Raw genomic sequence first — 12,770 nt, 5'->3', positions numbered from 1 at the left:
TGGCTCTTGGGGGACATCTATGATTGAGCTGTATTCATGTACTATAGGCAACACATAGTGGACTTCGTGGGTTTCAAAAAAAGGACACATGAAGTTGGGAAAGAAAAGTGATGGTCTTAGGGATACAGGAGAACTTGCAGAGGAAGAAATGAGTGGTAGATTTGATCAAAACACATCATATGGTGTATCTATGAAAATTTCAAACAATAATTAAATGCGAAATATCTTTTAGGATTACTTGTTGTGCTATTTACTGTTGCTTGTTGCTTGTATTTGAGAGTCAAGACTAAGATACATAATCAACGCAACCCATGGAAGAGCATTTATGCAGCTTATGATTTCATTGTAAGAAGAGCAATGAGTCCATTGTGGCATGATGGAGGCATGCCGACAAACAGCAGGCATGGTAGCAGGCGTTCACTCTTTGAACCATAAGCACAATGCAGAAAGCAAGTTGGTGAATACTTTTTAATCTCAAAGTCCCCCAGTGATACACTTCCTTTTACAAAGCTGAACCACCTAAACCTCCCAAACAGCTCCAGCAGCTGGGGACAAAGTGTCTAAGTGCCTGAGACTATGGGGAATATTTTCTATTCAAACCACCACACTGGTGTTCTAAAATTTATCATATCATGATGATTGTAGCAGACACATACATACCCTTTAATGTACAGTAACATTTAAATATTCAGTTTGGAATATTAGTTCAGAAAATTTTCTTCTCTTATTATTTTTAAACCTTCATAATTTGCCTTTATATCACTTTTTCATATTTTATATTACTTTTACTATACTCTCTATGACACCATCTCAATTTTATCTTTAATTCTTCTGACTCGCCTCAAACTTTTCTATTTTAACTGTTTTTTCATCTCTAAAACCTCTGGTGCAGCTGTATCATTTCGTATTTGCTGCATTTTATTATCACTTGGAAGCAATGACTTCTCACATCATGTCCAAGATGGAAATTAGACAAAGAATAAATAAATAATAAACAATTAAATGAATAAACTAATCATGACTTCACCATTTAATAACTGCAATCCCTTGATTTCTGTTCTCAGTTCCCATACCTATACAACGGAGATTATAATAGCATATAATTTGTAAGATACTTGTGTGAAAAAAATACACACATACATATACACACACACACACACAGTCCTTGAAACAAGGCCTGACATCAAATATATGCTATCAAGGAAATTTCTTGCTGTTAAATTGTTAACTTTTATTCTGTTTTCTGCACAATAGGTTTTTCTGTTTCATTATGTTTTTGGCTTTTTCTTTCGTCCTTCAGACTTTTCAATATAGAATTTTGCTGCTGTTGTTGTTCATATACAACCATTCTTCAGAACAATAAACAAGGCTCATTTCTCCTGGTGAGTTTTGTTAAGTCTCTCTTGTTTTTTGAAAAGGTCTTTTCTCAAAAAGTCTCATCATGGCTTTGGAATTTCACCGGCCATATTTTGTTTATAGACAAAGGTATTTTGTAAACTGCCTCACCGTAGGGTGAATCAAACAGATAGCAGTTGACAGGCTCTACTTTCTCTAAATACTAGATAGAACAAAGGAGTTTGAGGCCAGTATTTCAGGAAAAGCCCATAATGGTTCAATCACTTTTATTCTAAGGTTGTTTTGCTTTCTGCCTGGTGTAGAGACAAAGTTAATTGGTAGCTATTCACTTGAAAATCCTCTTGTTTGGACGAGGCTTCATTTTTACCTTGTCCCTTACTTCCCAGTTTTAATTTTATGTCTACACTGGGAAAGCCTTCACATCCACTATCCTTTATAGAATATGATGTTCATTTTTTTCTGCTCAATTTTATAATTTCATGTTTCAGAATTTTCACTTCTGCTCTCTTCAAATTCCGTTTCAATATTGGTTCTAATGTTAACTTCCCACCCACCTCCCCATTACCTTCTTTGTTAATGCTATCAAGTTTTGCTCTTTGGTAAAATCACTGAAATGTCCTCAGTGTGTCCTGAGCCAAAGCAAGCTTATTGTTTCTTCTACTTTCTTGGTGCCGAAGTAACAAATAATGTTGGGATTACTGGAAAGTCTCAGTTAATTATTCATTGACTCTTCTTGATTTTGGAACAATTAACAGCAAAGATAGCATTCTTCCAGGTCCAGAAGAATGTGATTGCACAGAAACAGTAATAATTGATGACTTCTCTGAAGGAAAAAAAAGAAAGAGAGCTAAGAAGTTCCACTGTATCTAATTGCTGCAATTAAGCCACTCCCCTCTCCTGGAGGAAGTGAAAGTTAGAAACAAAGAGAATGACTTCTCTCACAGTCATAATGCTGAATCCCTAAGGCGAGAATGGGAAGTAAGGTGGCTCAGAAGTTCCAGAAGCTAAAATGGAAACAAAAGGACTTTCTGCTTCTTAGAAATATAAAATATTTAGTCAGTTTTCAAACTCTCAGATATGTACTTTAGCACAGAAACTTACTTTCTGATTTTCTCATCTCATTCTGAGTCTCCTAGGAAACAATTCATTTTATCCCTGTAAGTGTCCAGCCTTAAGTCACAAGTGTCTGTATTTCTTCTTGCCAGAAAAAGCACAAAGCTGAAAGGGCTCCCTCGGGAGATGTCTGTGTTGTGTGTCTTCATGAGCCTGCAGATAGCTAGGATTTGGCGAAAGCGCTCTCAATGTATAGACAACTCCTGACGTATCACCCCCCACTAAATGGCTTCTGACAACATTCAGCCTTTTTCAGGAGGCAGGTCAGGTTTTCTTTTCCTCAGTTTCAGATTAGTCCCTGAATTACAATCCCTGGAAGGACAGCAAGAACAGGAAGATGTTAAGTTGCTGGCCCAGAGAAACTCCTTTCCTTTGCCTTGTGATTCTATCAGAGCAGTTCACGACAGGATTTCGACCCTTTCCTTTTGTGATAAGTTTTTCTGTGCTGTTTGGGGAAAATAGGGGCACTGGCTGAAATGGTTTCTTTGTCCTTTGTTCTCCATAGTGTGAAAATGAGAGCATGGAGAAAGAATATTATATAGGTCATTCAACAGAAAGCAAATGGCGTTTGTGACCTGATGACTGGAGTAGTTTAGGGACCTTTCTTTGTCATTCCAGTGTTTATAGAGCAACTCTGGAGTGTTGTGCAGTGTGTTCAGAATTGCTTAGTGACCTACTTTTGAAGAGCTCAGTCCAGAGATGAGACAGAAAACCAAACTATTAACTCTGTGTATTGCATTTCAGGATTGCTTTAGTTGAATATGTGAGTAAATACTAGCTAGCAAGTAATACTAGCTTATCTACACTGTGTAAAGGGTAGAGGCAGAGATGATCACTGTCCTGAATTCCTAAATGCAAAGACAGAGTTTTCAGCGAGATAAGAAAGGCAAGAAGAAACAGAACATAGGTGCCTCTCTTTGTCTGCACCATTAGACTCAACCAGTGGATTGAAAATATATTAAAAAGTAAAAACATGGCCAGAACATGGGACCATTTGAGATGGATCATGGTGGTGATGGATATTTAATGACTGAAGACGAGGTCAGAGAATACATGGATTGCACAGAGTTGCAGACAGAAGGAGTACAAACTTTATCATCTAGGCACATGGTTCATGATCCATAGGAGCTCACTGTGGTGATCTGTCCAAGAGATGAGTTTGTGTGGATAGTTGCTACACAGTTTGAGTAGAACTCAGGCCTAATAATGCATAGGAAATTGATGCTGAATGCATCAAACGGGGAAGGGAGAACACGAGTCAAATAATCCCAAGATAACACCGAATAGGGTATTCTAAGTAAATAAATTTTTCTTTATTAAAACGGAACTCACGCATCACAGCAAGGAAATAGGAATGTGGTCCGACATCTAGATGTGGCTCGTGGGAAGAAGAGGCTGAGCAGGGCAGGACTATGGCTTTTTGGTGTTCAAAATCCATGCCTCAACCTGGTCCAATCTCTCAAAGGCCATTGGCTGGAGAAGGTTCCATCAGGAAATTCTGCTGTTGTTTAAGTAATGTGCTTTTCTTGTCCCAACTGACCCAGTCCCTATACCTCTTCACTTGCTTGTTCTACCTGCATCCTTCTATAGCACCTCATGAGCTTAAATCTCAGTTTCTTCCAAAGTAAAATAGGAGTTTATGTAACATTTTAGAATAAGGAGAATTAAATGAAATAGTTCATATGGAGAAATCAGAACAATTTCTGGAATATAGTACATGCTTAGTAAAGGTATGTAACAATGGACAGATCCAATTGATGGGAGAAAGGAGGAAAAGACCCAAGGGAGACAGGAAAGTTTGAACAGTTGGATAATGATCGACTGTGGAATCAATGAGGAAAAAAACTCGGATTAGCTGAGTATGAAAGCAGAACCATGAATAATATCCACATTGTTCTTAAGTGTCCTAATATGTCAATACTAATAATATCCATAATGTCAGTGTTTAAAATGTTTCACCTGATGTACCTATGTTAGACAGAAGTTGAGGCAGCAAATAGTCATTTGGATAAATTTAAACCTGAGGCTTATAGGAAAGACAGAGCTAAATAAAGATTTTGGCATCCACTAATCTATAGGCCAAGGTTTGTGTTAAGGAATAGAAATTGGAAGTAAAGTGAGGTAACTTGTGTGTTTATCCCTAAGAAGAGCTCCTGTGATTCTTACCTTGAATATTATGTGTTGGAGCTTGGATACCAGTATGAAGAGCAGTGCTAACTTTGAGAGCTTAGTGGAGGTTCTTAGAATGTTGGAGGCATCACCCTAGAAGTGAATATACATCTATGGTGGTGTGGATGAGAGCATGAATATTGAATACAATATTCATGTATATGAATGCTTAGTCATTAGGGCTGGGACTATTTGTAAAGGACAAGGGGGCATAGGAGGCATTGCTTTGTTGAAGTAAGTATGGCCATGTAGGTATGTTGCTGGGGTTAGGCTCTGAGGTTTCAAAATCCTGCACCAGGCACGGTCTCTTTGCTTTCTCTTGTTCTATGTCTGTCTGTCTGTCTGTCTTGATTAATCACTCTGTTCTCACTCTCTGCCTATGGATCAGGATGTAAAATTCTCAGCTACTGCTGTAGCATCATGCCTATCTGCTTCCCACAATAATAATAATGATTATCCCCTGAAGCTGTAAGCAAACCCCCTATAGATGCTTCCTTTTATAAGAGTTGCTTTGGTCATATTGTCTCTTCACAGGATGGGACAGTAACTAAGATAGAGATTGGTAGCAGGAAGTGATGAATTGCTGTAACAGGCCTTATCATGCTGTTGTTCGGAAGAATATGGAAGACTTTGGAGCTTCAGAATAGAAATGCAATTGAGTGTGTTAAGAGGTGTGCACTGGCCCGACTTCCTGGGTAAAGATGGCAGAGCGCGGTTACAGCTTTTCGCTGACTACATTCAGCCCGTCTGGGAAACTTGTTCAGATCGAGTATGCTTTGGCTGCAGTAGCTGGAGGAGCCCCTTCAGTGGGAATTAAAGCTGCAAATGGTGTAGTATTAGCCACTGAGAAAAAACAGAAATCCATCCTGTATGATGAAAGGAGCGTCTACAAAGTGGAATCGATCACCAAGCACATTGGTTTGGTGTACAGTGGCATGGGCCCAGATTACAGAGTACTTGTGCACAGAGCTCGGAAACTTGCCCAGCAATACTATCTTGTCTACCAAGAACCCATCCTCACAGCCCAGCTGGTACAGAGAGTAGCCTCTGTGATGCAGGAGTATACCCAGTCAGGTGGTGTTCGTCCATTTGGTGTTTCTTTACTTATTTGTAGGTGGAATGAGGGACGACCATATTTATTTCAGTCAGATCCATCTGGAGCCTACTTTGCCTGGAAGGCCACAGCAATGGGGAAGAATTACTTGAATGGGAAGACTTTCCTTGAGAAGAGATATAATGAAGACCTAGAACTGGAAGATGCCATTCATACAGCCATCTTAACTCTAAAGGAAAGTTTCGAAGGGCAAATGACAGAAGATAACATAGAAGTTGGGATCTACAATGAAGCTGGCTTTAGGAGGCTCACCCCAGCGGAAGTGAAGGACTACTTGGAGGCCATAGCATGATGGAGATGTGCCTGGACAGCTCAGATCACACAGTCTATCCACTTACACATGTTTAAAGTATGTTTTGTTTGTGCAGACTTATTTCTACATGGCTTAATGGATTCACATTTTTAAAATAAGAATCATAATAAACTGTTAAAACCAAAAAAAAAAAAAAGAGGGGTGTACTGGGCCATCCTAGTAGGAGCATTGAAAAGTGTGGTGCTGAGGGCAACATGGTCTGTCAGGTCCCTGCTCAAAAAACTTCAGAGGGGAAGAATATTATCATTTGGCCTAAAGACCCTTCTTGAATGTGGCTGCTTTTTGTTCTTGTCTTGAAAATCTGCCTGAGGCTAAACTGAAGAGTTTTGGACTAATGCTATTGGCAGAGGAAATTTCCAGACAGCCTGATGCTGACTGTGTCCTGCAGTCATTAGCCTGATGCTGACTGTATCTTGGAGTTATTAGTGATCACTCTTAGACAGAACTACGATGAAAGAGAAGTGGGGTAGGGGGCAAAGGAAAATGTAAATGTAGCATTGGAGGAGAAACAAAATGAACAAGAAATGCAATATTGAAGCCCAGTCCTATGCTTAAGGAGGCAAAAAGTTTAAAGGCCAAATTCAAAATGGAATAAAAGGAGTGGTGCCCTCAGGGAAAGACTCAAACACAAAACTTCCAACTTGGGAAAAGAGTTAAAGGCTAGCTTATGCAACAAAGGAAGCCATGAAAACAGAAAATTGTTCAAGGAGGGGGCCAAATTCCAGCCATAGAAAGTGGAAGAACTTGGCAGCTTCTGTCGTGTGCTTGTAAATTTAGAGTCAAGAAGAAAGCAAGAAAGGGGTTATGGAATATTCCTCTGTGGTGAAGAAAAGCCACGAAGGCCAGGTATTTGTGTGGGCAGTCCCTTATGTGAAGCTGTGAAGGTGAAGTCTGGATAGTGTTGATGACCCAAGATATCGGAGATGACATAGCCCTGTGTTGTATCCCAAGGAGAGCTGCTAACAGGGTGTGGAATCAGTTCAAGGCAGAGAGGTGTGTTACAGTCAACATTGCTGAAAAGAATTGGAGATCTGAAGAATTCCTTGACATTACACATGGAGATGCAGAATTTGGACTTTGTCTTGATGGGTTTGGTATTATTTTAACCCAGTATTTTCTCTCTATGCTCCATTTCCTTCTTTGGGGAATGGTTATATATATATATATATATATATATATATATATATATATATATAGCCATTGTATGTTTGAAGTAGGTAATTTGCATTTTTGATTTTGCATGGGTTGCAGTTAAGAGACTCCCTGAGACTCAGAAGAGAATTTGGACTTTCACAGTGTTAAGACTGAAATACTATGGGGACTTTTGCAGTTTAACAAAAAGCATTTTGCATTATGATATGACTACAAGCTTCTGAGCGCCGGGAAGTGGAATGTAGTGGTTGGTTTCAATGAGAATTGCCCCTCACAGGCTCATATATTTGGGTGGTTAGTCACAGAGTGTGGAACTGCTTAAGAAATCATGGTATCTCTTCCCAACAATATAACAGTAACTAAGACAACATCTCTTGCAATGAGTTCTTGGGAGAACAGGTACTAATTGTACTGATTAAGAATAAGGCCACTACCACAACTTGAAGCCAAATTTGAAGCAAGCTTTAATTAAATACTTGCTACATGGATGGACTCTGACCAGGTTCATAACTAGGTTCCCAGGGAAATGGCCTGGAATCAAGTATGGCAAGAGCTTAAGAAGGAAACCCATAATTCATTGCATTTCTTACTAGGTCCAATCAGGGGCAAGCATATATCCTGACAAACACTCAGGGTGACCCTCCTGCCCACCTGTGATCAAGCACATCTGGTGCACATGGGTCAAACAAACTTGTTTAGTGGAATAAGAACATGTGACTTGTTATCTCCCATAAACAATAGTGCCCAGGATTTCAGGAACTGTCTGTCCTTGAACAAGGGGCTTGCAGACCAGAGGCATTTTTGTTTCAGGGATCTCTAAGGCATAACAATTAAAACTTAAAATGTAACTTTGGCTCTTACACAGGTGCTTATGAAAAGCTGAGGCTGACACCTGACTCCCTGGCTCTCTGACATGCGCCCCTGACACTTTCTATGGTGCCCTCAGTAGAACCAAGGACTCATTGGTAGGACTTCCAGCACCCAAAATTAATAAAATCTTTTTGTTTGTAGTCAACCTTTCTTGGGTATTTTCTCTACATTTGGCATAGTCTGGTAATTTTTCTTTTTTCTTACTTTAAGTTAATATTTTATCTTTCTTAAATGTAAATAATGTTTGCTTTCTATATATGGATTTCCAAATGAAGGTTGTTGGTGATTTTCTGCTCTCAGCCTTTCTTTCTGAGAAGAAAATCTTAAGCTATCTCACACTGAAACTTCAAACAAGAGAAACGTGAAATATAATGCCTCCTTCTCTGTCATCTTTGACGACAGAACACAAATAATCAGCTTGAGTCCAGTTATCCTTCCATGAAAGGTAACTGTTTGCTTTCTAAGGGGGAGGGGTTGTTTTAATCACCAGGAGATGGAGAAGAATATCTGGAGCCTTTGGGGAGGCAGGCTGATGTCAGGGCAGAGAGCCTTTTATGGTTGCCTTCTCATTGTTGGCTCTGCACAACCTGGAAGTTAAGCTTCCAAGTGACCACCATGGTACTGCCACTCTCCTTTCCTGCTCATTTGTCTGAGATGAGATAGCAGCACTGAGGAAGAAAGCTGCTGCCTGTCCTTCACAAGGTCCAGGGACACTGAAATTTTCAGACAGCATCCAGTTGAGAAAGGCTCTTTGCAAAGCAAAGCTGTGCTGTGGTTTGGATTTGAAAGGTACCCCATTGTTTATTTGGGGTACTTATTCCCTAGGACTAGTAGTACTGTATCGGGAAGGTTGTGGATCTCCTGGAAGTGTGAACTGACAAGCAGGAGGTCCTTTTTTTATATATTTTTATAATTTATTTATTTATTAAAGATTTCTGCCTCCTCCCTGCCACCGCCTCCCATTTCCTTCCCTCTCCCCCTATCAAGTCCCCCTCCCTCGTCAGCCCAAAGAGCAATCAGGGTTCCCTGCCCTGTGGGAAGTCCACGGACCACCCACCTCCGTCCAGGTCTAGTAAGGTGAGCATCCAAACTGCCTAGGCTCCCACAAAGCCAGTACGGAGCAGGAGGTCCTTGACAGGTACAGCCTGACCTTCGTTCCATCATGCCATGGTGTTTCAGGATACCAACAGCTGTTTCCACACATCCCTCCTTCCTCTCATAGATTCCTACATCCACATCCCCATCACAATGGACTCAAACCACTCTGAAACCATGGACCATGCAAAACTTTCCTCCCTTGTTGCTGTCACGTGTTTCAGTCATGGTGACACAAAAGTTAATTAACACAGTACCTGAATCATCACCTTTGTTTCTCTGGTCTTGCCAGTCTCTCTTTGGACCTAGGGGTATGGTAGTGGATCAGCCACCAGGTATACCAATTAGATGCAATATCCATCATAGAGGTACCAATTGATGCCACGACAAAAAAAAAAAAAAAAAAAAAAAGCTCGGATGAACTCATCTAAGATTTGACAATGAGACATCTGTTGTCTTCAGTATTTTCACATGGAATTTTGCTCTTTGGATATTTTCCTGAATTACTAATGGGGATCACTCTGTAACATCTTCAGAGTTCTGTTTTCGAAGTGAGTGGCATATAATGATCAAGAAGGACCTGTTCTTTCTTGATGCCCAACTTTCCTTCATGTGGGGAGGGGAAACAATCTAGTTTTGGCCTTTGAGAGCTGGTCGATTTCTGTACACATCTGGTTGGTCTCAGCTCTGACATTTTATGTCCCTGTTGGCTGCCTTCCACTTGACTTTGGCCTTGGCTCCTCCTCCGTCCTCAGGCACTCTGTTTACAGTTGTTCATCTCTGCACACGAACCCTAGTGCACGGACTCTTCAGCAGAGAGCTTGTTAGAACAGGATGAAGTTGTTAGGAGATTGTCTTGTGTTCCCATGAGACTTACAGAAGACTCGGATGTCCCTATGAGTCGCCATCTATCACAACTCACACCAGTCATGCACATGAGAACATCTCCTTGAACTTCTGGGAGACAGGTCTAAGTCTGCAAAGTCAAAACCAGATAACAAACAATAAACTTAGGCAGTCGAAAAATGACTTAAAAACACTGGAAGATTTAGGTCCTTGGTTATGAAAATTTGTTACATGGGAAACCTCAAATTTCCATAAGAACTTTCTTTTTCTTGCTTCCCCCAAGGTTTCAGATTGCAAGATTATTACAGTGCCACCATACCGGGTTTGCATCTACCACCCCAGATGTATAGGCCTCTGTCTGTCTGTCTGTCTGTCTCACCTGTTTTCTGAGTACTTTCCTTCCCAGCACACTTCCTCAATACTTGGCGAGAGGTGCAGCAGAGAACACCAGCCTCCAGAAAGACATTTTTTTTTAACTCTTGGGGTTTTCTTACTTGTTGGCATAGGGGGGAAAAAATCAAAATGACACCTCCTCCTTCATTTTAAATGCCACCCCACCGCTGTGACAGGGACTGATTTATGCCTCTGTTAAGGCTTCAGAGAGCGTGCAGCAGCTCTGTGAACCTGGGTTGGGGAGTTGTGATAGATTAGAAACAAATGTCAGCAGTGAAGCCATCCCAAGAGTCTTCTCCTCTCTCCAGGAACATTTCAGCCAGCTCCCTTTCAAAGACACCACTGGATGTGTGGAATTTCTGAACGTTGGGCCCCTGTGGTGCATCATGTGACCTGAGGTGCTAGGTAGGAAAGGGGACAGAGGCTTTTCTGTCACCCTAAACAGTCTTTCCTCAAACCCAAAGGTATGCCTACTCCAGCTGACAAGAAAAAAAAAAATCAATCTTTGAAAAATAAATCCCTTGAACAGAAAAACTTTAATGCCTGTAATTAATTCACACTTTTTATTAATGTTACTAGAAACTGACCTGAAAACTGCCGAGACCGTGTTTGTGTGTATGCGTGTGTGTATGTGTGTGTGTGTATAAAAGAGAAGAACTAAGGATTAAAATAAATTTAAAGATTTGTTTTACTTCCAGAAAAGATTAATTTGGCACATGTTTCCTTGACACATTGCTCATAATTAAAGTAATTATTCATTTTCTCTGATTCCTTTCTGTCACAACCTCCCATCATATAACCCTCTCATGGAAAAGTAACCTTGAGTCCCATCAAAACACTTAACTCTTTATTGACGGAAATGAGAGAAGCAATAAGGCTTGCTGTAGGGACTCTGGCCTCGTCTGGGTCTGTTTAAACATTACGGTGGCCCAAACTTTTAGGTTCCTTCTTTCCCTGACAGGGTCCTTGGCTGTGGGATCTACCTCCTGCACTTTCACCCATGCAGACAGCTGCATCCTTCAAGTATGCTTCCAATAAAACTCAACTGTTAGAAAGGATTGCATTGGCACACTCTTCATTCAATAAATGTGTTACTATTCTGTTTTGTGTGAAGTGCAAAGAACACATAGTAAATAAACATGGCTGCTTCTTTCACCAGCCTCACCTTCTGTGGCAGAGAGAAATTAAAAAAAAAAAAAAACAGGAAATGTAATGGCATATACCTAAGTGTAATCAACAGCATCGTAAACAAGGAGTGATCACACTAGAGTACTTTGTTAGGGACATGTTTTCTACAGGGAAAGGAGACCTCAAAGGACCGAAGGAGTCATTTCTAAGGAAATATCTGATCTGATGGAGGAGTGGTGCTAGCCAATGACATTCAGTATAGCAAGAACAGTGAAATGCCACTGTACAGGAAAGTGGAGGAGTACTTACTGGGAGGAAGGAGGATGAGAGAAAGGAATGTGGGTGGAGGAAACAGCTGAAACTTATTATGTAAATGCGTGAAGCCCCCAGACAACACAAAGAAGCAACGCAGCAACAACAAAACCTGAATGTGCAAGCAGCTGATGACCTCCACTTTGCAAGGTTTGGGGAAAATCAAGTTGTTTGTGGATACTGTGATAGAAGGGAGCAGTGTACACTTAATATGTCCCCTGCACCTTCTGTCATGTGGCTTTGCAGTACTACTTAATAGAATTAGGTTGTATTTCCCTACCCAAGTGAAATTAGATTTCAGCATATCATTGGCTCCGAACCACGTAAAGCGGGAAGAAATGGCCTCCACACTTATTGAATGTTCTTCCTAGTGTTCTAGTGAACTGTGAGACGAGCAGAGCTCAAAGGACCTCTTTCTCTTTAGCCCAACCTGTACTAAACACATAAGGCACAGAAGACCCACAGTCTATTTTTCAAAGCTATGTGGATGAACTTGTTTTAGATCAGCCAATCTATAGCCGACTTCCCTCCCACTGAATGTTTAAGAACAATGTGTAGGCAAAGCTTAAAAATCTGGACAAGAGAGCTTGATAGTATTTATGAATATGTGTGTACTTAAATATCACACAAAAAGGAAGAGGAAATACATCAAACTCATCACAGCGTTGACACTCAGCAGGGTATTCTCATTTCAGTAACATCCTCAGCACTTCATATCTTGAAATCAAGAGAAAAGCCCACAGTGCATTTTGCTGCATTGTTCTATTAGTAGAGACAAATTTTAGACAAACATTCAACCACTATTGTAGATTTCAGAAGGTTATTTTTGACCTTGGCATTTGCCGCTTTCAGCAAATAATACACATGCATTGTTCTTCCTCAGAGGTAGGAAAGAAAGACTACATGATT

General features: G+C 40.5%; 1 protein-coding gene across 1 annotated transcript; it reads left to right on the top strand.

Moving 5' to 3' along the window:
• The first annotated feature begins 5,327 nt into the window (after positions 1-5,327).
• Positions 5,328-6,189, top strand: LOC121455897 (proteasome subunit alpha type-2-like). The gene has a single exon (XM_041663675.1). The coding sequence runs from the start codon at positions 5,340-5,342 to the stop codon at positions 6,042-6,044; it is 705 nt and encodes a 234-aa protein (XP_041519609.1). The 5' UTR covers positions 5,328-5,339; the 3' UTR covers positions 6,045-6,189.
• Positions 6,190-12,770: the final 6,581 nt, after the last annotated feature.

Source organism: Microtus oregoni, unplaced genomic scaffold (genome assembly GCF_018167655.1).
Source record: "Microtus oregoni isolate MIOR12 unplaced genomic scaffold, Mior012 000014F_ref0000157, whole genome shotgun sequence".
Classification (NCBI taxonomy): Eukaryota; Metazoa; Chordata; class Mammalia; order Rodentia; family Cricetidae; genus Microtus; species Microtus oregoni.
Note: the sequence above shows the minus strand (reverse complement) of the source record. Positions and strands in the feature narration are given on the sequence as shown.